Here is a 17,780-nt window from a genome sequence, read left to right as displayed (position 1 = left end):
CAAATACTGAACTCAGTCGAAAGGCTGAACTCGTTCGTCATTTAAACTCGCAACATGAACCTGATCCCGTTTCTTGCGTAAGACGCACACAAACCCCGAATGGGCGGAAATGGGAGCAGAGCATATGGACGGCTGGAGACACGGTGGTGAGCAGGTGGTCGCGGTCGCGGTCGCAGACAAAAATAACAGACCTCCTTTCCAAATTCCAGCCTGCGGTCAGTGCCTACACACTGCTGCAAATATACATGATATAGTGAAACCCAATTTAATTTATTTAACATCACAACTTCCAGCCTCACCTATATTTTTTTCTCCCTTGAACTGTATTATAATTATTTGAACCGACATCAGGCCACAGTGACTGATAAATGCTCAAATCAAATTAAAATGAAAATGAGGTAACAGCAAAAAGAAAAAAAAAAAAAAAGCTTAATTACGCAACCAGACCAAACTAAATTGTTTTGAACAAATTAATTTTAACAGAATGCGTTTCCAGTACTTAAAACCAGCAGTTGCGGAAACGTTTAGAAAAGATCATTTTAAAAAGGATCCCACGTTCACGTTTGCTGACGGTGCTGCGCGCGCAGCTACAGCCGCATATCGGAGCGGATTCCTCCGAACTATGACGTAGTATCTACGTCACAGTGATCGACCCACACTCTTGTCACCTTACACAGACACGTGTAGCTGAAGCTCTGGGTTGCTGTCCTTGCTCTTCCCCCTTTCCTCGTGTTTCTGAATCGAAAGAGGAAGCTTGATTTGAATTCATCCATCTTCAATAACATAACTGCCTTACTCCTAAAAAGGTCAGTGACAGTTTGAAAAATTGTGTCTTCAAAGCATTGGTAGGGAAATCAGGGCGAAAAAGTGTTTAAAAAAAGTGCGTACTTTATTCTGGGCAGTAGGTGGCATTTTGGCTAAGGCTCTTGCCTTCAAACCTGAGGGTAAAGAGTTTGAATCCCTGCTCACGTTGTACTCCTCTTGGACATGACAAGGTGATGGAATGGCATCACCTGTTGCCTTGATCAAAGGTGCCGGCCCAATAAAGATTAATAGCAACACTGCTTTTCCAGTTTTTCATTACTGTAAGCAGACTATGGCACTTCACCCAGCAAGTCAGCTGTCAGTCAGCTGTTTTCTGCCCATGACCTTTGAAACCTACAGGACAGGAGTCATTCATCCTACTCAGCTTTCTGCAAAAACATGACTGCAGATTCTGTGTACTCCTCATGCAAGTTTGCTATTAAAATAACTTGGAGGATAATACTGACTAAAGATAATTAAGCAAGAAAGCGATGGATGGATAATTAATAGCATAGTTCCAAGTATAACACGGTCTATAGATATGGTATAGTACATTACAATTATTTTAAAATTCTCTGTTACATTCCTTTTAATGTACTGTTATGTTACAAACTTCATGCAAAAAGAATATTATATTGTCCACTACTGAGTGTAGATACCTAGAAACACACACACACACACACACACACACACACACACACACACACACAGGCTGAAGCCGCTTGTTGCGGCGAGCTGGAGCCTAACCCAGCAACTCAGGGCGTAAGGCTGGAGGTGGAGGGGACACACCCAGGACGGGACGCCAGTCCGTCACAAGATACCCCAAGCAGGACTCACACCCCAGACCTGCCAGAGAGCAGGACCCAGCCAAGCCGGCTGCGCCACTGCACCCCCCACCTAGAAACACACAAAAAGCAAATGAAAGGTCACGTAAATATGACCCGTAACGAGATCTGCAGATCCTCCTTTCAAACTTCGAGCAAACCTTCACCTTGGTATGTATATAAAACCACTTACAGCTAATACACAACATCTGACAGCTTTCATTAATAGTTAAAAGAATTGAAGTCTTCTCTAAGCATGAAGAATCCAAGAGGGTTTGAAACCAGACAAAAAGAATGTTAAGAAATAAATAGATGGCCCTACCATTATAATTGCTTTCTTATATTTTGAAAAAAAATGGTGAAAACTAAAAATCCGGAATTAATTCAAAGTACAATTCTGGGGAACTGGTGCATTTTGAGGAGATTGTAGTCTTTTTCCCTCCAATCTCATATCTCTTGAAACACAAATTAACTGTGTGCAGGTTTTAGGTTATTGAGACTTGGATACCCCTGCAGCTCAGTAAACATCACAGTACAGTAGTCAAGCTTTCTACACACATATCCTCAGAAAATCCTTAACAGTTTTTATGTCACATAGCATATATCCAGAACAACCAATATAAAAATATTCTATTGTCTTAAGCTTACAGCTGATCACTGTGTGAATAGTAATCCCTTTTGTCAGAAATTAATGAGAAAACACAATTTTATGTTTTTTTAACTTTGATGGAAAACAGTGAGTGTTTGTCTATGCACAGATTGGAAACTAATGCAGTCACGGATTCAAAATACACTGAGTTTTGAAACAACTGATTTCCGAGTACCTTTTCTATATAACACATTCATATAATTCGTATGAGAGGCTTTGAAAAGGTGCTTATTCAGTTAAAGTAATCACAGATCTTTTCAATACCTGATGATACAGTTCAATGATAGTTTGTACTGCATTGCAAATTTGCTTTCAAACTTGACAAAGCACATCAATCACAGCGAGTGTTATAAATGATAGCCTTGTCCTGGTGGTCATTGAAGTGGCTGGAACTCCAGAGGGTCTTTGGCTTGTTCAAACAGAGGCTACAGATGTTTCTGAGAAGCCACACAGGAGAGAGAGAGACAGAGAGAGAGAGAGAGAGAGAGAGAGCCTAGGGTGGTAGAGCCTTAAAATACATCTGAAGCTGGACATGATCAATGCTGGACATGTGGAGGGACACCATGGTGAATGGTCCCTTTATTCCTGCTCTTAGTGTGTGTTAGGGTGAGGGTGGTTGTGGGAAGAAGTGCATACAATGACAAAAATCACCAACGCTGACTGAAATGACAACATACAGAACGAGGCACACAAGGGCTACTGGCAAGAGCTATGGAGCAGCCGGGCAGCGCAAGCTTAAAAAAATACTGATGAGAGAATGAAATACCATTCAGGCTTCGGGGAGGTTTGGATGCCACTCCCAACGTGGGAACCCATTCCTCAGAGATCTGGCACCCAATTGGTCTTTGGATGTCTGGGCAAGAATGCCAGCAATAACTGGTGTCCTATTTTGTTCATAAGGCACAGCCAGGTCTGGCCAGAGGAGGATGCAAAGGTTAAGGTGCCTTGATTTTCTTTGTCCGTGGAGATGCTCCGTTCTCAGCCTTGATCATGCCATTCTCGTGGTGCCCTCCTGCACACAATGACAACAAGCTCAATACTTGTTCGCAGACCACCCACAATACACAGTCTACATGGGGTTAACAACACACTCACCAGTGTCGCGTTTGAGGGTGCGCAGGGGCAGCTTGGCAGCGGGCCTCTTATGGGCTGGATGCTCACGTCTGTACTCCCGCCAGCGGCGCAGCTGGAAGCGGATGAACCTCCACAACAGCCAGGCCTGGGTCAGACACACAATGAGGAGGACAGCCAACCTGCTGGCAGGAGGGTGGAGGAGGGGGACAGCACAGAGGTCACACCATCACCGAGGACTGTGAAGCACGCAAATACCGACGGCTGGAGGCAGACATCAGTTTGATGACACCACTGCGGATCTCACCTGATCGGACTGATATTAAAGTTCCCGGCTTCCCAGTCGAAGCCCTGGCTGTCCACCCTTGCGAGGCCGAATCCCACCACCAGAACGGTCAGGGTAAGGATCACCATGCGGGTGAACACAAAACTCAGGGCCCACATGTCAAACCTTGTAAGAAAACAGGTAATCTTCAACATACTAATTTAGGGGGATAAATAGTCACATCTTAATTTGAATTTTATAAATCCTGTTCCCCATGCTATTTACCATCAAATGCGTTAGCAAAGGGATTATGGAAAATGAATTTTTAACTGTATAAAGATATGGGGGGGGGGAGAATAAGGTACAATAATCTGGCTCTTTCATATCATATAGATAATTCTACAGTTATCTACATTTACACTGTATATACACCTCCAGCTCTAGTATCCTTAAACAGGGTACTTTCCCTCAATTCCACCAGTAAAAAAAATTATCCAGCTGTATACATGAAAAAAATAATTATAGGTAGATTAACATTTTAAGTTGCTTTGGAAAAAAACATCAGCTAAATGAATAAATGTAAACGTATGCACTAAGTTTGCTCACAGCTTGTGGTGGCTCTCATCAATGAAGTAGAAGAGCCTGGAGATGTGGAAGCCCATCTCTGACAGATACTGCAAGAAGAGCAGCACCAAACCCACTCGGGTCAAACTACAGGAAATGAAATCAACAAAACGAGTCAGTGACAGAATAAGAAAGAAGTAATCAGAGACCGAATGTATGCACTGAATAATATATAGCGCACCTATATATACACATTTTTGTGAGTTCTGTATATTTAACAGTTAAGAGTCCTAAATGTCAGCAAGGTATCCATAAATACAGATTTGTCCCATGTACAGAACTATAGGACATTACAGGTTATTCTGCAGAAGTAAAACTGATGGATTGGAAAAAAATGTAAATAATACAATTAATAATTCATAATATTTATTACTATTTAGTCTCTTATGTGGCGCTGGACAACCTCTGACCACCTCTAAGTACTGAAGAAAGAGACACTATTCACACCCATTTCCCCAGTGAAAGGGAAAAGGGAGGAGACGATACGTACGTACTTCAACAGGTAGGCCACTGTGATGTGGAGCAGGTACAGGGAGATGTACGTCAGCTGACGAGGAATTTCCTCCTGGGGACACCAGCACAGCATGTGTCATAGTGCTGCTTCTGTCGATCTGTCTCTTACACACTCGCACACACCTGCTCCCTTCAGACACAAGACAACTTAAAGAGTCTTTAACATCTTGCTGCATTTTAATACTGTATCACTGGGAGAGGTCAAAGTCAGATTTGCTCCTGGTAGTATATTTTTTATCATTGTATTTAGATTAATTTATACAGACTGTCCCCTCTTCAAAGACTTCGCATGTTCTCCCAGCGTTCATGTGGGTGCTCTGGTTTCCTTCCACAGTCTAAAGGCATGTCTTTCAGATGTACTGGTGGCTAAATTGGTTTTTTGTGTGTCTGTATAAGTAAATGCTTGCGCGATTGCTCTAGAATGGACTGGCGTTTCATCCTCGATGCGCCCTGCCTCATGCTTAGTGTTTCCAGGACCTGGACCACTGTGACCCTGCACTGAACAAGGAGTTACTGACAATGGATGGATGGATGGATGGATGGATGGATGGTTCCTCTTCAATAATTATGACAATGATAGCAGTACAGAACAACAACGGACCTTTCTCACTTTCTGGAAGTAGAGTTCAGGTAATGTGTGGAACCAGTATGCCAGCTGGAAGAGGTAGAAAAACTTCACCTGGAACCTGAGAAAAGAGGGGACTGACTTACAACCAAGGATGAATCACTACACATTGCAAAAGGCCCAACTCAGCAAGATTAACAATGGGCACTTGTTTAGATTCATGAGAAGTGTGACGTGATGCTGCCATGCGTCTGCTGTCACCTGAGGTGGACATGTGGGTAGTTTTCCCACAGGCTGCTGAGGTGTAGGATATATCCTTCCTGAGGGCAAAAGCATGCGCTCATTAAGGGAAAAAGGACAAAGTGTCACATTAAAAGCACCCGAGATATGAATATTATGTAGAACACAACCTACGAGTTACGAGAAATAACATGAAATAAATACGTACTGCATTAATTTATTTACCTAATGAAAACAAAAGATCATTTTCATTATAGCAGAGTTTACAGACTGCCCCCTCCTCACCGTGACAAGGATGTAGAGACTCCATGCAGCAGACACCGAGTGGAACACACAGAGCTGGCCTGACTCGTTGAACTTGGTATTTTTACTTTTTGAAAGGTGGAGGCGTCGGCTGGCTTTCTGAAGATCATAGAAAGGCAGTTCTTAATATTATCGGTGATTTTACAATGACCTTTCAAAAAGGAAGTCTTACACTCAGATAGAAAACTGTATAAATTAAGATTATTGCTACATTGCTTTGAATGTCAAACACCTACATAGAGAAGCCTCAGCCTTCCCAAATTAAATCATGGGATTTATTTAAAATAATTACCATTAAAATGGCACATTTCCAATTATTCAAAAATTTGTTAAACTATGTCAACATTTTTATTTCATAAAAATTAACATGTCAAGACCCAGAATGCCTGCACTGCCAAGAACTCACATCGAGCACGTACTCCTGCACCACAGCATGGAGGATGATGACAATGAGGACATAGAAGAAGATAGTGACGCAGTCCCTCCAGCCATAGTAATAAAAGGACACCTCTCCATCTGCACAGATAGGGAATGTCAGGCTGTGTTATGGAATTATTCCTCCCTCCTCAGACCCTGCACCCTCACATATGCAGGGAAGCCCAACCCTCTGGTTAGGTCACATAAGTGAATTTTCCATTATAGAACTTGAGCCCCATGGTCAAGAGAAGAACGTCAGTTCCACGATCAGGACTCTGCTTGCACTCCTCAGACAGAACGCGACACTAAATCCATCCCTAGAGTAAGGAGATTTCCAAAGCAAAGGCCGATAACACCGATAACCACTTTTTCACAATTCAAAAACAGGATGAAGCACAATGAATGAAATCAGGGTCACTGCTGACTAACAATTAGCAAAGTAAAAAAACAAAAATAAATAGCAGAAAAACATAGGAAAATACAAATCTACCGAAAGCAACACTGAAACTAGATTTAAGTTAGAGAATAAGCAGCTGCTGTACACAAAGCCACACAGGATCAAACTCCAGTTCTGCTGCTACTGTCATTTATGGTTTTATATAGCTGAGATACTTTCCACATTTAACCACTATCACAGCAGCACTGTTGCTGTAAATCTGAGTTTTCTGCAAGTAAAGCTATTTTAGAAAACGTGTGGCTCAGAGAAGCAGCACAATATTGGTAAGTGTTTAAGCGGCGGATTGGACCCTGTGTGGCCCTGGAATTGTGAACCTAAGCAAGAATTGTCAAGTCAGAATTGAAGCACAAGCTGTCATTTTAAATGGCAAAAACATCTGTAGTCTGGATCACAATGAACTCACATTTTTGAATGCAGAAATCATTTTAAAAAAAAATAAATAAATCACAGTTCCTTTGAGAAGTGTCAAGTGACAACGACAGCTGAAAATATGTTAGTGACACACTCACCTGGAGAAAATGCGGTAGTATTGTACTGAGGAAGGATAAACAGGAAAGCGGTTTTTGCAGTTGCCTGAAAAAGGGTAGATAACATCAGTTTCATTGTCTCCCCCCCCCTCCATAATATACTCAGCGCATCTCACGTTGCTTTTGTATCTCGCAGTCTAAGAAAACCTGTACCCGAAATACATATTCCATGCGTGTTTTTACATGATCGACCGATACTGAAAAAATACGCAAAAGGATGTAGAGTTTTCACCGCACACAGCAACAGCCATGGACTCAACAAATGTGAGAAATTATGATGACTAGTATATGAAAGTATATTCATCTACCTATGACCCATGAATGATGCTCAGAGTTTCTCTCAGAACAGACACCACGCTTCACTACTGCAAAGGGACAATGCAGAGCAATGGGAGATAACATGCATAATTAAGGTGAAATACCTTGAGTCTGATAATATCTCATTAAATATACATAAAGGATATCCTGTCCCATTCTTACTTCCTAATCTAGGCCTGGACACCATGTACAACTGTGCCAAATCACATTTTAGATATCCACCTCCGATCTTTATCTTGGAAAACTCAGAAACATACCTTACCACAGTTTTTACCCACCCCACCTCAAAAAAAAAAAAAAAAAACTCAAAATATTTTTTCTATTTTACTCTGGGCCATCATTTACAGATAGAATGGTAACTGAGTTTAAACAATAAAATCAAAGCGAAAACTATTCAGCAGCATGTAGTTTAATACTAATGTTTAACCTGGGAATATTGTGAATAACAACAAAGTATCACCCAATTCCGTGATAGTCATTACAACAGTCTCTTACAGCAATATAATTTCATTCTTCACTAAACCTATAAACTGGACTTAATAATAATTATTCCCACGGCGCAGCACTAATAGAAATGACCACTTTCTGCCAATAATAAGCAGCGAACCTCGTAGTTTCTTTCTTTTTTTGGGGATTAATCATATTAATTGCACAGTTTCTCGTTCTGACAGCTGGCACGGGGAGGTCAGACAGATCAGATGCGTTGGTTGTTTAAAAAAAAAAAAAAAAGAGAATAATGAAAGAGCGCAGCAACGCGCGCGCGCGCGGCAGATGTGGAACTAAGGCCTCGCGGCGAGCGCGCGGAATGATGAGACGTGGCACTCGTTCCCACTACTCCGCTCCGCTCGAACGTGTCATCGTGCAACGGTTTCCCCTCTGGCGCGCGGCCACACATCCTCCCGTACCGTGACACAGCGTGTCATATCGCGATATAGCGTCGTGTATCGCGATATAACGTGGCACTCCGCTTCACTGACCCACGCTATTGTCTGATCGTAACAAGACTGTACAAACACTCACTGAGTCGAGTGATCATTTTCATTATGAAGTGATTAAATTACCATTTGTTATAAAAAAAAAAAAGACTGACAACTTTCGCGTTTCCTCGCCTGATCTAAATGACAGCATGATGATGATGATGCCTGTGTCTGTCAAGTTTTAAACAACTAACTGCCCTATGATCTAGATCTAGTATCTTCCGACTTACGAGTCTAGCTATTCGACAAAAACACAACTAACTGCACGTGCATTTACTTTAACAGCAGCTCGTCATGCTTCTCATGAGAAGAAGGTTTTAGTTATGCCAAGTTTATTAGGCATGCTGTCAAATATCAAGGAGGGCTTCCACCACACTTAGTTTAGCTACTTGAAGAATTAACTGAAAAATATGCATACAAACATCTGACGACACAAAGTTTAAGAAATGAAAAGGAAGGAAGTTGCGACGATTATTTATTTAAAGTATAGTATGTACTATTCTATTCATTATTGGATCCATCATGCATACATGCACGCAAACGAAACATGATCATCATCTCACCTCAAACATGAGCCCAATTAAAATCAAAACCACCAAACAAAAGACGATGTCGGCATGGTTCTGGATGAGGAATTCCTGGCTGAAGAAGGGGTAGCTCTTGCTTCTCCTACGAAATGCCATTTTCTTCGCGCTGCCTTCTCTTCTTTCTCCTCTCCTGCTCAACTTTCTGCCAACTTAAAGCGCTGGAATAGTTTCAGTGCCCTCGCGCGTGCGCGTGCGCAGTTCGTCTTAAAGGGGAAAAGCCTTGGAAGAATTCCTTTTAAAGGTAACGTCGTATTTCACAAGGAAGTGGATATCTGTCGGTTCAATTAATAAAAACCAATTAAATCATGATAATGAGTTTTACCACTGGTTACTTTTGTATACAGGAATGTATCACAAAATGTTTAAATATTTCTGAAGTCAGCCGTACAAATTATTCTATTCAAATATTCGTCTTTGTATAGGCTGATAAAATAGTTTCACTAGACTGGTAGTTCTTATTTATGGCATGCAGTACTAGACTAGTGCTTTTTTTAAAAGATAAACTTTTTCAAGAAAAACAGAAGCACATTTTAGAGAGGAAATGCGTTTATTTGTGTTTTAAGTGCTCAGCAAGTTCAGCTTGATTGTAGTGTATTCCCTTGTTACACAAGCCTTAAAATCATTCTACAGTGAGTGGTACCTTGTTGGATTGTTCACATTTAGCCAAAACTAGTGAACACTTTTAAAATGTTTCTAAAATAACATTAAAAGAAATACTGTTACATTTAAAAAAAGAAAAATACTAGGTCATTGGTTCAAACACTCAACTGTAACATTATTTTCATATGGCTGTAGCTGCTGTCATCTTTTATTTGTCTTCTGCTTCCCTGTTGAAATCGGTAATAATCATGGTAAAAAAAAAAGATTTAGCAATATTTCCAAAGCGTCACAAATTGCATCACAATTTGGCATTGGCTGCGCAGCGATCAGATTTAGCACCATGGAATATTATAACATCACTGAAGTTTTGAGTTTCTCCAAAATGCTTAAGCTCTTACATTGGGTAGCGGTATCACAAACTGTACATTTCAGCACTGTAGGTTTGCATTCAAATTTGCATGCTTTTCAGTATACAGACTCAATCCCTCTGAATAAAGTTAAACCCTATCCAAATAATTTTGGATAAGGCTATACACATTTAGTGTCTGTTCAAACATCTCTTCAGCTGATTTCCAAATTGTTCAGTGCTCCATTAAAATCTAAAATACAGTATGTTCTGAAAGCAGCATTAAATAGGGAATTTTTCTTTTAGAACCGCAAAAGTAATTTTACTGGGCCCAGCCGTTTTTTTTTTTTCACGGACACAGCAGGTAAAAAGTCATGTACATAATTTAAAATGTATCTTTAAAAGAATTCAGTTATAAATATTTACATAACTCAGACATTACAGCGATATTTCACAATAATTACCAACTGAATGCTCATGAGCTGACCTTCAATCCTACAGCTATTATTGGTGCGGCACTGGGCATCTTTTATTTCTCTCGCGCAAAGAAATCTTCTGTGCACAATTTTTAAAACATCTCAGGCTTGTCTTTCCAAGACAGAACCACCTGTCTCCTAGGGACCAAAAAACGAGGACTTGCAGGTCCTGCAGATCCTGGGTCCATTTTCGCAGACGATGCGAACCTGGGTTCTACCCTGTCACCTGACATCGGGCTGAACTCTCCCACATTCTCAGTTGCTGAGTCCCTGTCCAAACCAAGGTAACTGGCGCTGCCTGGAGACTGGGGGTCTGCACTGAAATACAAGGTGGTGCTAGATTCTGTGGGGCAGAACCTGAGCTCAGGGCTCTCCTCAAATACCGATTTTCCTTCTGGGGATCCCCGCTTTAAATCAGACATGAGAGACTCCAGCGGGCTATCCATCTTCTCCTTTTCCTCTTTCTCATCTAGTTCTTCCAGGGATGATGGGCTGTCTGCACTTTGAAAGTCTTCCTTCCCATCCGAGATGGGCATGATGCCATCCATATTGTCATTGTCCGGCTCAGGAGCCTCTGCGTGCGTCCCTTCCAGGACCTCGACTATGCCAAGCATGGCAGCCACCCCTCCGAAGCCGTAGGCCTGGTTTACTTTCGCTATATTTCCTGTCTTTAAAGCCAGGCGGATCAGAAGCCAGTGATGGTGCCTGTACTGTATGCTGAATTTAGTGCCACCACTTCCAGAATGTTCCACCACAGTCCCATCTATGCCTGTAAAGGTGTCTCCGTATGTGGGAACAGAGGGTGCTGGTTTGATCTTTTCCCCCAGAGAAAGTGTGGACCCCCCTTTGAAACAGGCAACACCAATGGGTTCTTCCTGCTTGTTCTGGGAGATCTCAGTGGATTTAGGATGGAGGAAGCGGTAATACAGCACCAGTGAGGTTATACCTATAGAAAAACATCCAACAGAAGAAAAATCAATGAGTAAGAAATTAAATAACAATCCAAAAAGTGATTTGAATGAAATTAAATTTAAATATGACATAAAATATTTAGCAGGGGGGCGCGGTGACGCAACGGGCTCGGCCGGGTCCTTCTCTCTGGCAGGTCTGGTGTTCGAGTCCCACTTGGGGTGCCTTGTGACGGACTGGTGTCCCATCCTGGGTGTGTCCCCTCCCCCTCCAGCCTTACGCCCTGTGTTGCTGGGTTAGGCTCCGGCTCGCCACGACCCCGCTTGGGACAAGCGGTTTCAGATAGTGTGTGTGTGTGTGTGTGTGTGTGCGTGTGTGTGTGTGAAATATGTACTGTATGCACTGTACGGATTTCTATGAAAGCCAAAAAGGTGAAAGAGCAGACATATTAAAACATAAAGCCAAGAGAGGGTGCTCTTGCCTCTGGCCTAAACAAAGCTATGTTTGAAGCTATTTATTCCATAAATAAAGGAAAATCCAGTCAGTGGGGCCCACTGTTATTGTTCTCCATTATCTCTTTATGATGACAGTTATGATTTAACTGTATAAATGACTGATTTCACAGGACTCATTAGAAGGCCTACCGTTTGGGGTTACTGATCGAATGCTAATTTTAGGAAACAGAAAGCCGAGGTCCTCGGTGACTGCTGTTGCACGCCGCAATCTGTGGGTTGTGTTTTGGTTACAATTCTTACTACCTGAAAAGGAGTCATATTAAAAAAATGTTCACAGTGAAATGTGAAAAGTGTGTAGTGACTGTGTGTGGTTTCACTCACCCAGGAAGATGCTGCAGAACACAGAGACTGCGATAGCGATGATGTCCCACGTTGCCTCGTTGAGGAAGTCCGAGGCCAACAACAACAGAGTGATGTTCTCAAGAACCGTCACCTATCACAAAGGAGAAGGATACAAAAGTGTTACAGAAATATAACAGCACAGTGGCGCAGTGGGCAACTCTGGTGCCTCACAGCTCCTGGGCTGTGCGTTTGAACCCCACTCAGTCTGTGTGGAGTTTCCATGTTGTCCTGATGTCTTTGAGGGTTACCTCCCAGTGCTCTGGTTTCCTCCCACACTCCAAAGACATGAGTTTCAAGTGAATTGGGGACTCTAAATTGACTCATTGTGTATGTGCACTATAAATGGCTTATGGGTAAAGGACTGCTAGTCCTTAGGAAAGGCAGGAAACATGAACTTGCCAAATAAAAGCCAGCCATGCGGAACCTCGAGGGGCCATCTTTTACGTTGAGAAAGAAGAAGATGTGTACGGCTCCCAGGATGCAGTTGAAGAGGTGCCAGCGCCATGGGCTGCCGAAGATGTCCGTTTGCTGGGTGACAATCCACAGCGAAGTCGTCAGCCAGTGGAAACCTTGAAGAGGGGGACAAATAAATTCCTGTGAAATCCCTTGAGCAGTCAAGCACATATATTTACTACACTGCAATGCAGTGAAAATTCTACCCATAGATACAGATTTGCACAGACAATTCCCACAACTCTCTTTCTTTCTTGCATTTACTTTCTTATTAGCGTGACACTTTAAAGCTGCAAAATTCACATTTATTTTGTCCTGGTATTATGATATCCTGCAAACAGACATAGTAAAACATTAATATTGTAATTATTACTAATAACTTGTTATAACTGAATAGTAATCTATTCAAACATATAAAAAACACATTAACAAGTGGGCTTTAAAAACGAACACACTTATAGAAACTGCCAAATATAACAAATACAGTAGTACATGGTGGAAGATTAAAATGATGTGAACATGGTTTTACTGCCCTTATTTTTTACTATTTGATTTATTATACTTGAAATTGGCAAAGCAGTATTATACACATTCATCTAATTTAATGGAATTAATGGTTAAAGTGAGCTGCAGAGTTTCATAAACATAAACTCTGATTTCTTCGTTACACCCTGAAACTGAAATGTCAAAACTAAAAAGAAAAAATGGCAGCTCATGCTAGATTGGTCGCAACACGTCTTACCCAACTAAAATATATCTTTTCATGAAATCTGCTATGACAGCAGAGTAAAGATACCCCATTTCTGACATACTGTAACTCTTTACAGAAAATTCTGAATTACAATCAATAGAATTAGGAGTGACTGCATTCCAGGTGAAGATGATATCAGCTCCTCACCTACAACTGCAAAGATCCACCCACAGAAGACCCTGGTGAAGAACATGAGGCTGGCCAGCCTGGCACCCAGCATGCACGTTCGCCACAGCAGCTGGCACAGCAGGGCAGCTGGGGGCATGGCCAGGTGCCCGGGTCGGACCAGGGTGCACGCACGGCTGTACAGCACCAGCGACCAGGAGACTGACAGCAGGCAGACGGCACAGCAGACAGACACTGCGGAGGAGATGCATTGAGACACGCAGGGCTCCAGCAGGGGGCGTCACTGTATGGAAGCAACATTGCTATCGCTGCCTGGGGCAATTATCTTAATTTTTGTAAGAAATTCTGCAGTGAGACAGAGTGATGGATTGGCATCACCTCCAGGTTATACCCTGACTAGCCTAGGGTCCTTTACTTCCAAGATAGGCTCTGAACCACGGTGACCCAGCATTCGGATAAGTGGTTAATGACACTGAGTGAGTAGATGAGTAAATGAAGACAGGGTATGTGCATATCCAAAATTTGCACATGGGTACTGCATAACAAAACCAGCGAAAGGTTTGCATGCCTTTAATCTACATGTGATGACAGCAAACAGTTGGGAACTTTTCCTGGAGACTTTTATTGAGCATTTGTTAGGAAATGTGAAGTTTATTGCATTACACACATTTTAGGTTTTAATCAGAGAACTTACAATAGTATTCCTCCAAATATAACAAATACAGCAGTACATGGTGGAGGATTAAAAGTGTGGAAGACCATTACAACAACATTAATCTTCTGAGTATTTTTCAAAAGAAACATCAATGCATTAATACCTCTGAAAATGTAAAATATTTGTTGCAGCTTAATTTTGTCAAACAGACCTGGTTTCCCACAGAAACAGCAAGTAAAATACATACTCTGAACTGCATTTTTACCCGGACCAGAAAGGAGAACTCTATAACCAACATTTACGGCCGGTTAAAGCCATATTGCGATTCCTCTTTTGGGAAATCACGGTAAGAATCTGTGTCTTTACAATGTGTCATTGCAGTGCGTGAAAATGGAGAAAAGGAGAACTTACCAGGGGACAAAATACCCACATCAGTGGTGAAGAGATAGTATGTCTGCAGCACAGTCTCTGGTAGTGTGAGCAACAGCACCTCTATCAGCCGGAGGACAGAAACATCCGCCTGCTGCATCACAAGAGCGCTGAACCCACCTTCGGGCTCCTCCAGGTGCCACAGCGTCCGCATGCAGTCCCACAGCCTGCCAGTAGGAGGCGAACAAGGCAATTCCCCCACCTTAACTGATGTGGTATTTTCACAATTGGCTACTACAGTGGGCGCAACAGGTAAAAGCCTGCTTTGGGCTGTAGTATTTACCCTCAGTTACTACAGTAAGAATGCCCTGCTGTCTAAATGGGTAAATCACTGCAAAGCAGCTTATCAAACATTGTTAAGTCACCTTGGACAAAGGTGTCTGTTAAAGCAAGGTTATCAGTAATACAAATAATATAATACAATAATAATACTGTACAAGAATACAATACTGGGGCAGCAGGTGGAGTAGTGCTTACAGGTGTTGTCTCGCTCTCAAAGGACTCTTTGTTCTAATCCTGGCTTCTGCAATAATGCCCTTAAGCAAGGTATGCACTCTGAGCTGATATAGTACAAGTTATGCAGCCATATAAACTGGTAAATCACTAGAAATTGCTGAACACTGCAAGAAAACCAACACATAAATAAATAAATGCAAACGTAAATACATAGCTATGAAAGCAGCAACGGGCCAACCTTTTGAAGATTCCCAGATGCAGTACGTGTATAAAGGCAAGGAGGCCCTTCCGTTGGTATCCATCTTCGCAATACCACTTAAAGCTAAGCACCTGCACAGCCGTTCCTGGCAGTGCTGCGACAAAGGTCAGCGCCGCCCGCTTTCGGTGGACGTGCCATAAGTAGTACCCTATGCAGTAGATGACTGAGGAAACAGACAAAAATAGTGCACTTTCAGATCCACTGTCATTACAATGATATAGGTGTTTGCGTACTTAGGTCAAAGGTCCAGGGAGAGCAGGGGGCGGAGTGGTCAGGGCTGCCCCCTTGTGATCTGAAGGTCTCTCAGATGAATCCCTGCTAGTAGCCCTGCCCAGGGGGATCTATCATGAATTACTGCAGTAAGAATACTCTACTGTAAAAAAGTGTAAATACTGTAAAAGGTTCCTTAAATACCATTGTGAGTCGTCATAAATAAAGGCGAGAGGGAAATTAAGGATAATGATTCTAACATATGATATGAGGGACATATTTGAGACAAATTAATAATTTAGCACAGGGAGGACCAACCCTTCAGTCTGACCTGATTTCAGACACAGCAGGGTTTTTTAGGCTGTCTGGAATTTTTTGACTGAGTGCTGGCCGTTAAATCAGTACATGATTCCATAATTATTGTAATAATTTTTTCTGACATCTTGCATTAGTTTAGCTGTCCTTATGTGCGCGTGCGGATACTTTGCAAAAAGGGGCTCGAAAGGACGCGTGCCATCATGTTATGCCCCCGATGACTTTGAGCTCCACCCTGCGCCATCGCCGCCGCGACCCGTCCGCGCGCCCACCGCCCATAACCTCCCCCCCCTCCTCCCCCGCGGCGCACTGCGCTCTCGAGGCAGTGCAGTGTGCCGGATGCTCGTGAACGCAGCACGGTTATTTCCCTGCAAAAAAAAAAAATGATATGAGGGTGAACTCGTTTCTTCACAGTATCACGAATTGTTTTATGCAAACAATTACAGGAGAAAAGATGACGATTTTTTCAGTTCTCACCCAACACACCTAAATTAGCCTAATATATAATATACATGATCATCATCAAAAAACTGCAAAATTTGGACAGTTATGGCAACTCCAAACAGGTTTATGAGGTCTGAACGAGAACATTCAGCAGTAGGTATCTGGTGGAGCTGCGATCATCATATTTGCTGGGTAAAGTGGACCCGTACTTGCCGTCCTCTCCACCACGATGAGCAGTACCGTCCACCCGAAGAGGACCACCTGGCAGCACGCGGTCAAGGGCACGTTGTTCCGCTCCGCAGGGGACATGATCTGTCCAACGCCCGTGCGCTCCTTCACTGTGAAAATGCACAGCGGCTGTTTTCGTCAGTCATCGCACGACTTTCGCTTATTTTCTGCAGCGCTCCGGCTCGGCTCCGCTCGGCTCCGCTCGCTCGCTCGGTCCAAACCTGCTGACGTCATCGAGGAGGAATTAAAGCCCTAGCACTTTCCTCTCCGCATAAAAAGTGGCCCGTTTAACTCACACATGATACATGTACATATACATACACGTATATCGAAATGCTTGGCTGAACGTCCTGTGAAAACAAGCTCATTTACTGTGAGTGTACTCAAACTTTTGCCTGGCACTGCAGCGTATAATACATGCGCTGTTGTAAGTTTTCTTTTTTTCTCCATTCTTCTTTTATAAGAATCAACATAAAATGAGTTGTGCATAAGACATGATCATGAATGTGATGGTGGTTGTGTGGTGTGTGTGTGTGTGTGTGTGTGTGTGTGTGTGTATTGGTGCATATAAGCATATTAAAGAAACATGTTTTTTAAGAAACATGCATGATGAAACCTGTGCCCTGAAGCGCTTTATTAATGCAAAGTTCACATGGGCTTTCAAAAGTTAATCTCTGTCATGCATCTTCAAAATTATTTTGACAGGATAATCATTAGAGAGATAAGATGCTTTAGCAATACCCACGGCGCCGGCGTGTCCCCCTCCAGGTCAACAGGCATCCCAGATTTGGGAGATGCTTTCGGACAGCGGGGTTTGTATTGGCCGAAGACCAGTGCTCTGTTAGTCATCACAAACTCTGTTGAACATGACGTCCTGTGCTGTTCCCTTCTGTGCTCTATTCACCTATCAGTCCCGTCCTCCTTTCTTTGCCACCCAGGCCTCTGAAAGTCTTATTATTCCTTTGCATATCTCACAAATCCATCCATTTGTTCATTTGCGCAGGTCTGCAGGTCCTTACTCACACTGATCCATATGTCATCAGAGGTATGCATTAGAGCGATAGCAACCATGACTGAAGCACATTTCTTTTGCCAGCTTGTCATGTTTATGCACACTGATAAAGC

The 17,780-nt window shown here is 42.5% G+C and overlaps 2 protein-coding genes across 3 annotated transcripts; both read right to left on the bottom strand.

Moving 5' to 3' along the window:
- Positions 1-1,700: 1,700 nt before the first annotated feature.
- On the bottom strand, positions 1,701-9,330 carry LOC108937299 (translocating chain-associated membrane protein 2-like). 2 transcript variants are annotated; one of them, XM_018757163.2, is made up of 11 exons: positions 9,118-9,330; positions 7,242-7,305; positions 6,265-6,374; positions 5,841-5,957; positions 5,577-5,635; positions 5,352-5,436; positions 4,732-4,802; positions 4,220-4,324; positions 3,656-3,799; positions 3,373-3,533; positions 1,701-3,289 (listed from the first exon to the last, which is right to left on the bottom strand). In XM_018757163.2, exons 1-11 carry the CDS (start codon positions 9,235-9,237, stop codon positions 3,213-3,215), a joined length of 1,113 nt encoding a protein of 370 aa, XP_018612679.1. In that variant the 5' UTR covers positions 9,238-9,330; the 3' UTR covers positions 1,701-3,212. The 2 variants fall into 2 exon arrangements, with proteins under 2 accessions (XP_018612679.1, XP_018612767.1); XM_018757251.2 differs by having other exon boundaries at positions 3,373-3,530.
- A 353-nt stretch (positions 9,331-9,683) lies between these two features.
- xkr5b (XK related 5b) lies at positions 9,684-16,865 on the bottom strand. Its single transcript, XM_018757042.2, has 7 exons — positions 16,637-16,865; positions 15,438-15,621; positions 14,726-14,910; positions 13,681-13,893; positions 12,729-12,898; positions 12,309-12,420; positions 9,684-11,509 (listed from the first exon to the last, which is right to left on the bottom strand). Exons 1-7 carry the CDS (start codon positions 16,734-16,736, stop codon positions 10,656-10,658), a joined length of 1,818 nt encoding a protein of 605 aa, XP_018612558.2. The 5' UTR covers positions 16,737-16,865; the 3' UTR covers positions 9,684-10,655.
- Between the last annotated feature and the right edge of the window lie 915 nt (positions 16,866-17,780).

Source organism: Scleropages formosus, chromosome 15 (genome assembly GCF_900964775.1).
Source record: "Scleropages formosus chromosome 15, fSclFor1.1, whole genome shotgun sequence".
NCBI lineage: Eukaryota > Metazoa > Chordata > Actinopteri > Osteoglossiformes > Osteoglossidae > Scleropages > Scleropages formosus.
Note: the sequence above shows the minus strand (reverse complement) of the source record. Positions and strands in the feature narration are given on the sequence as shown.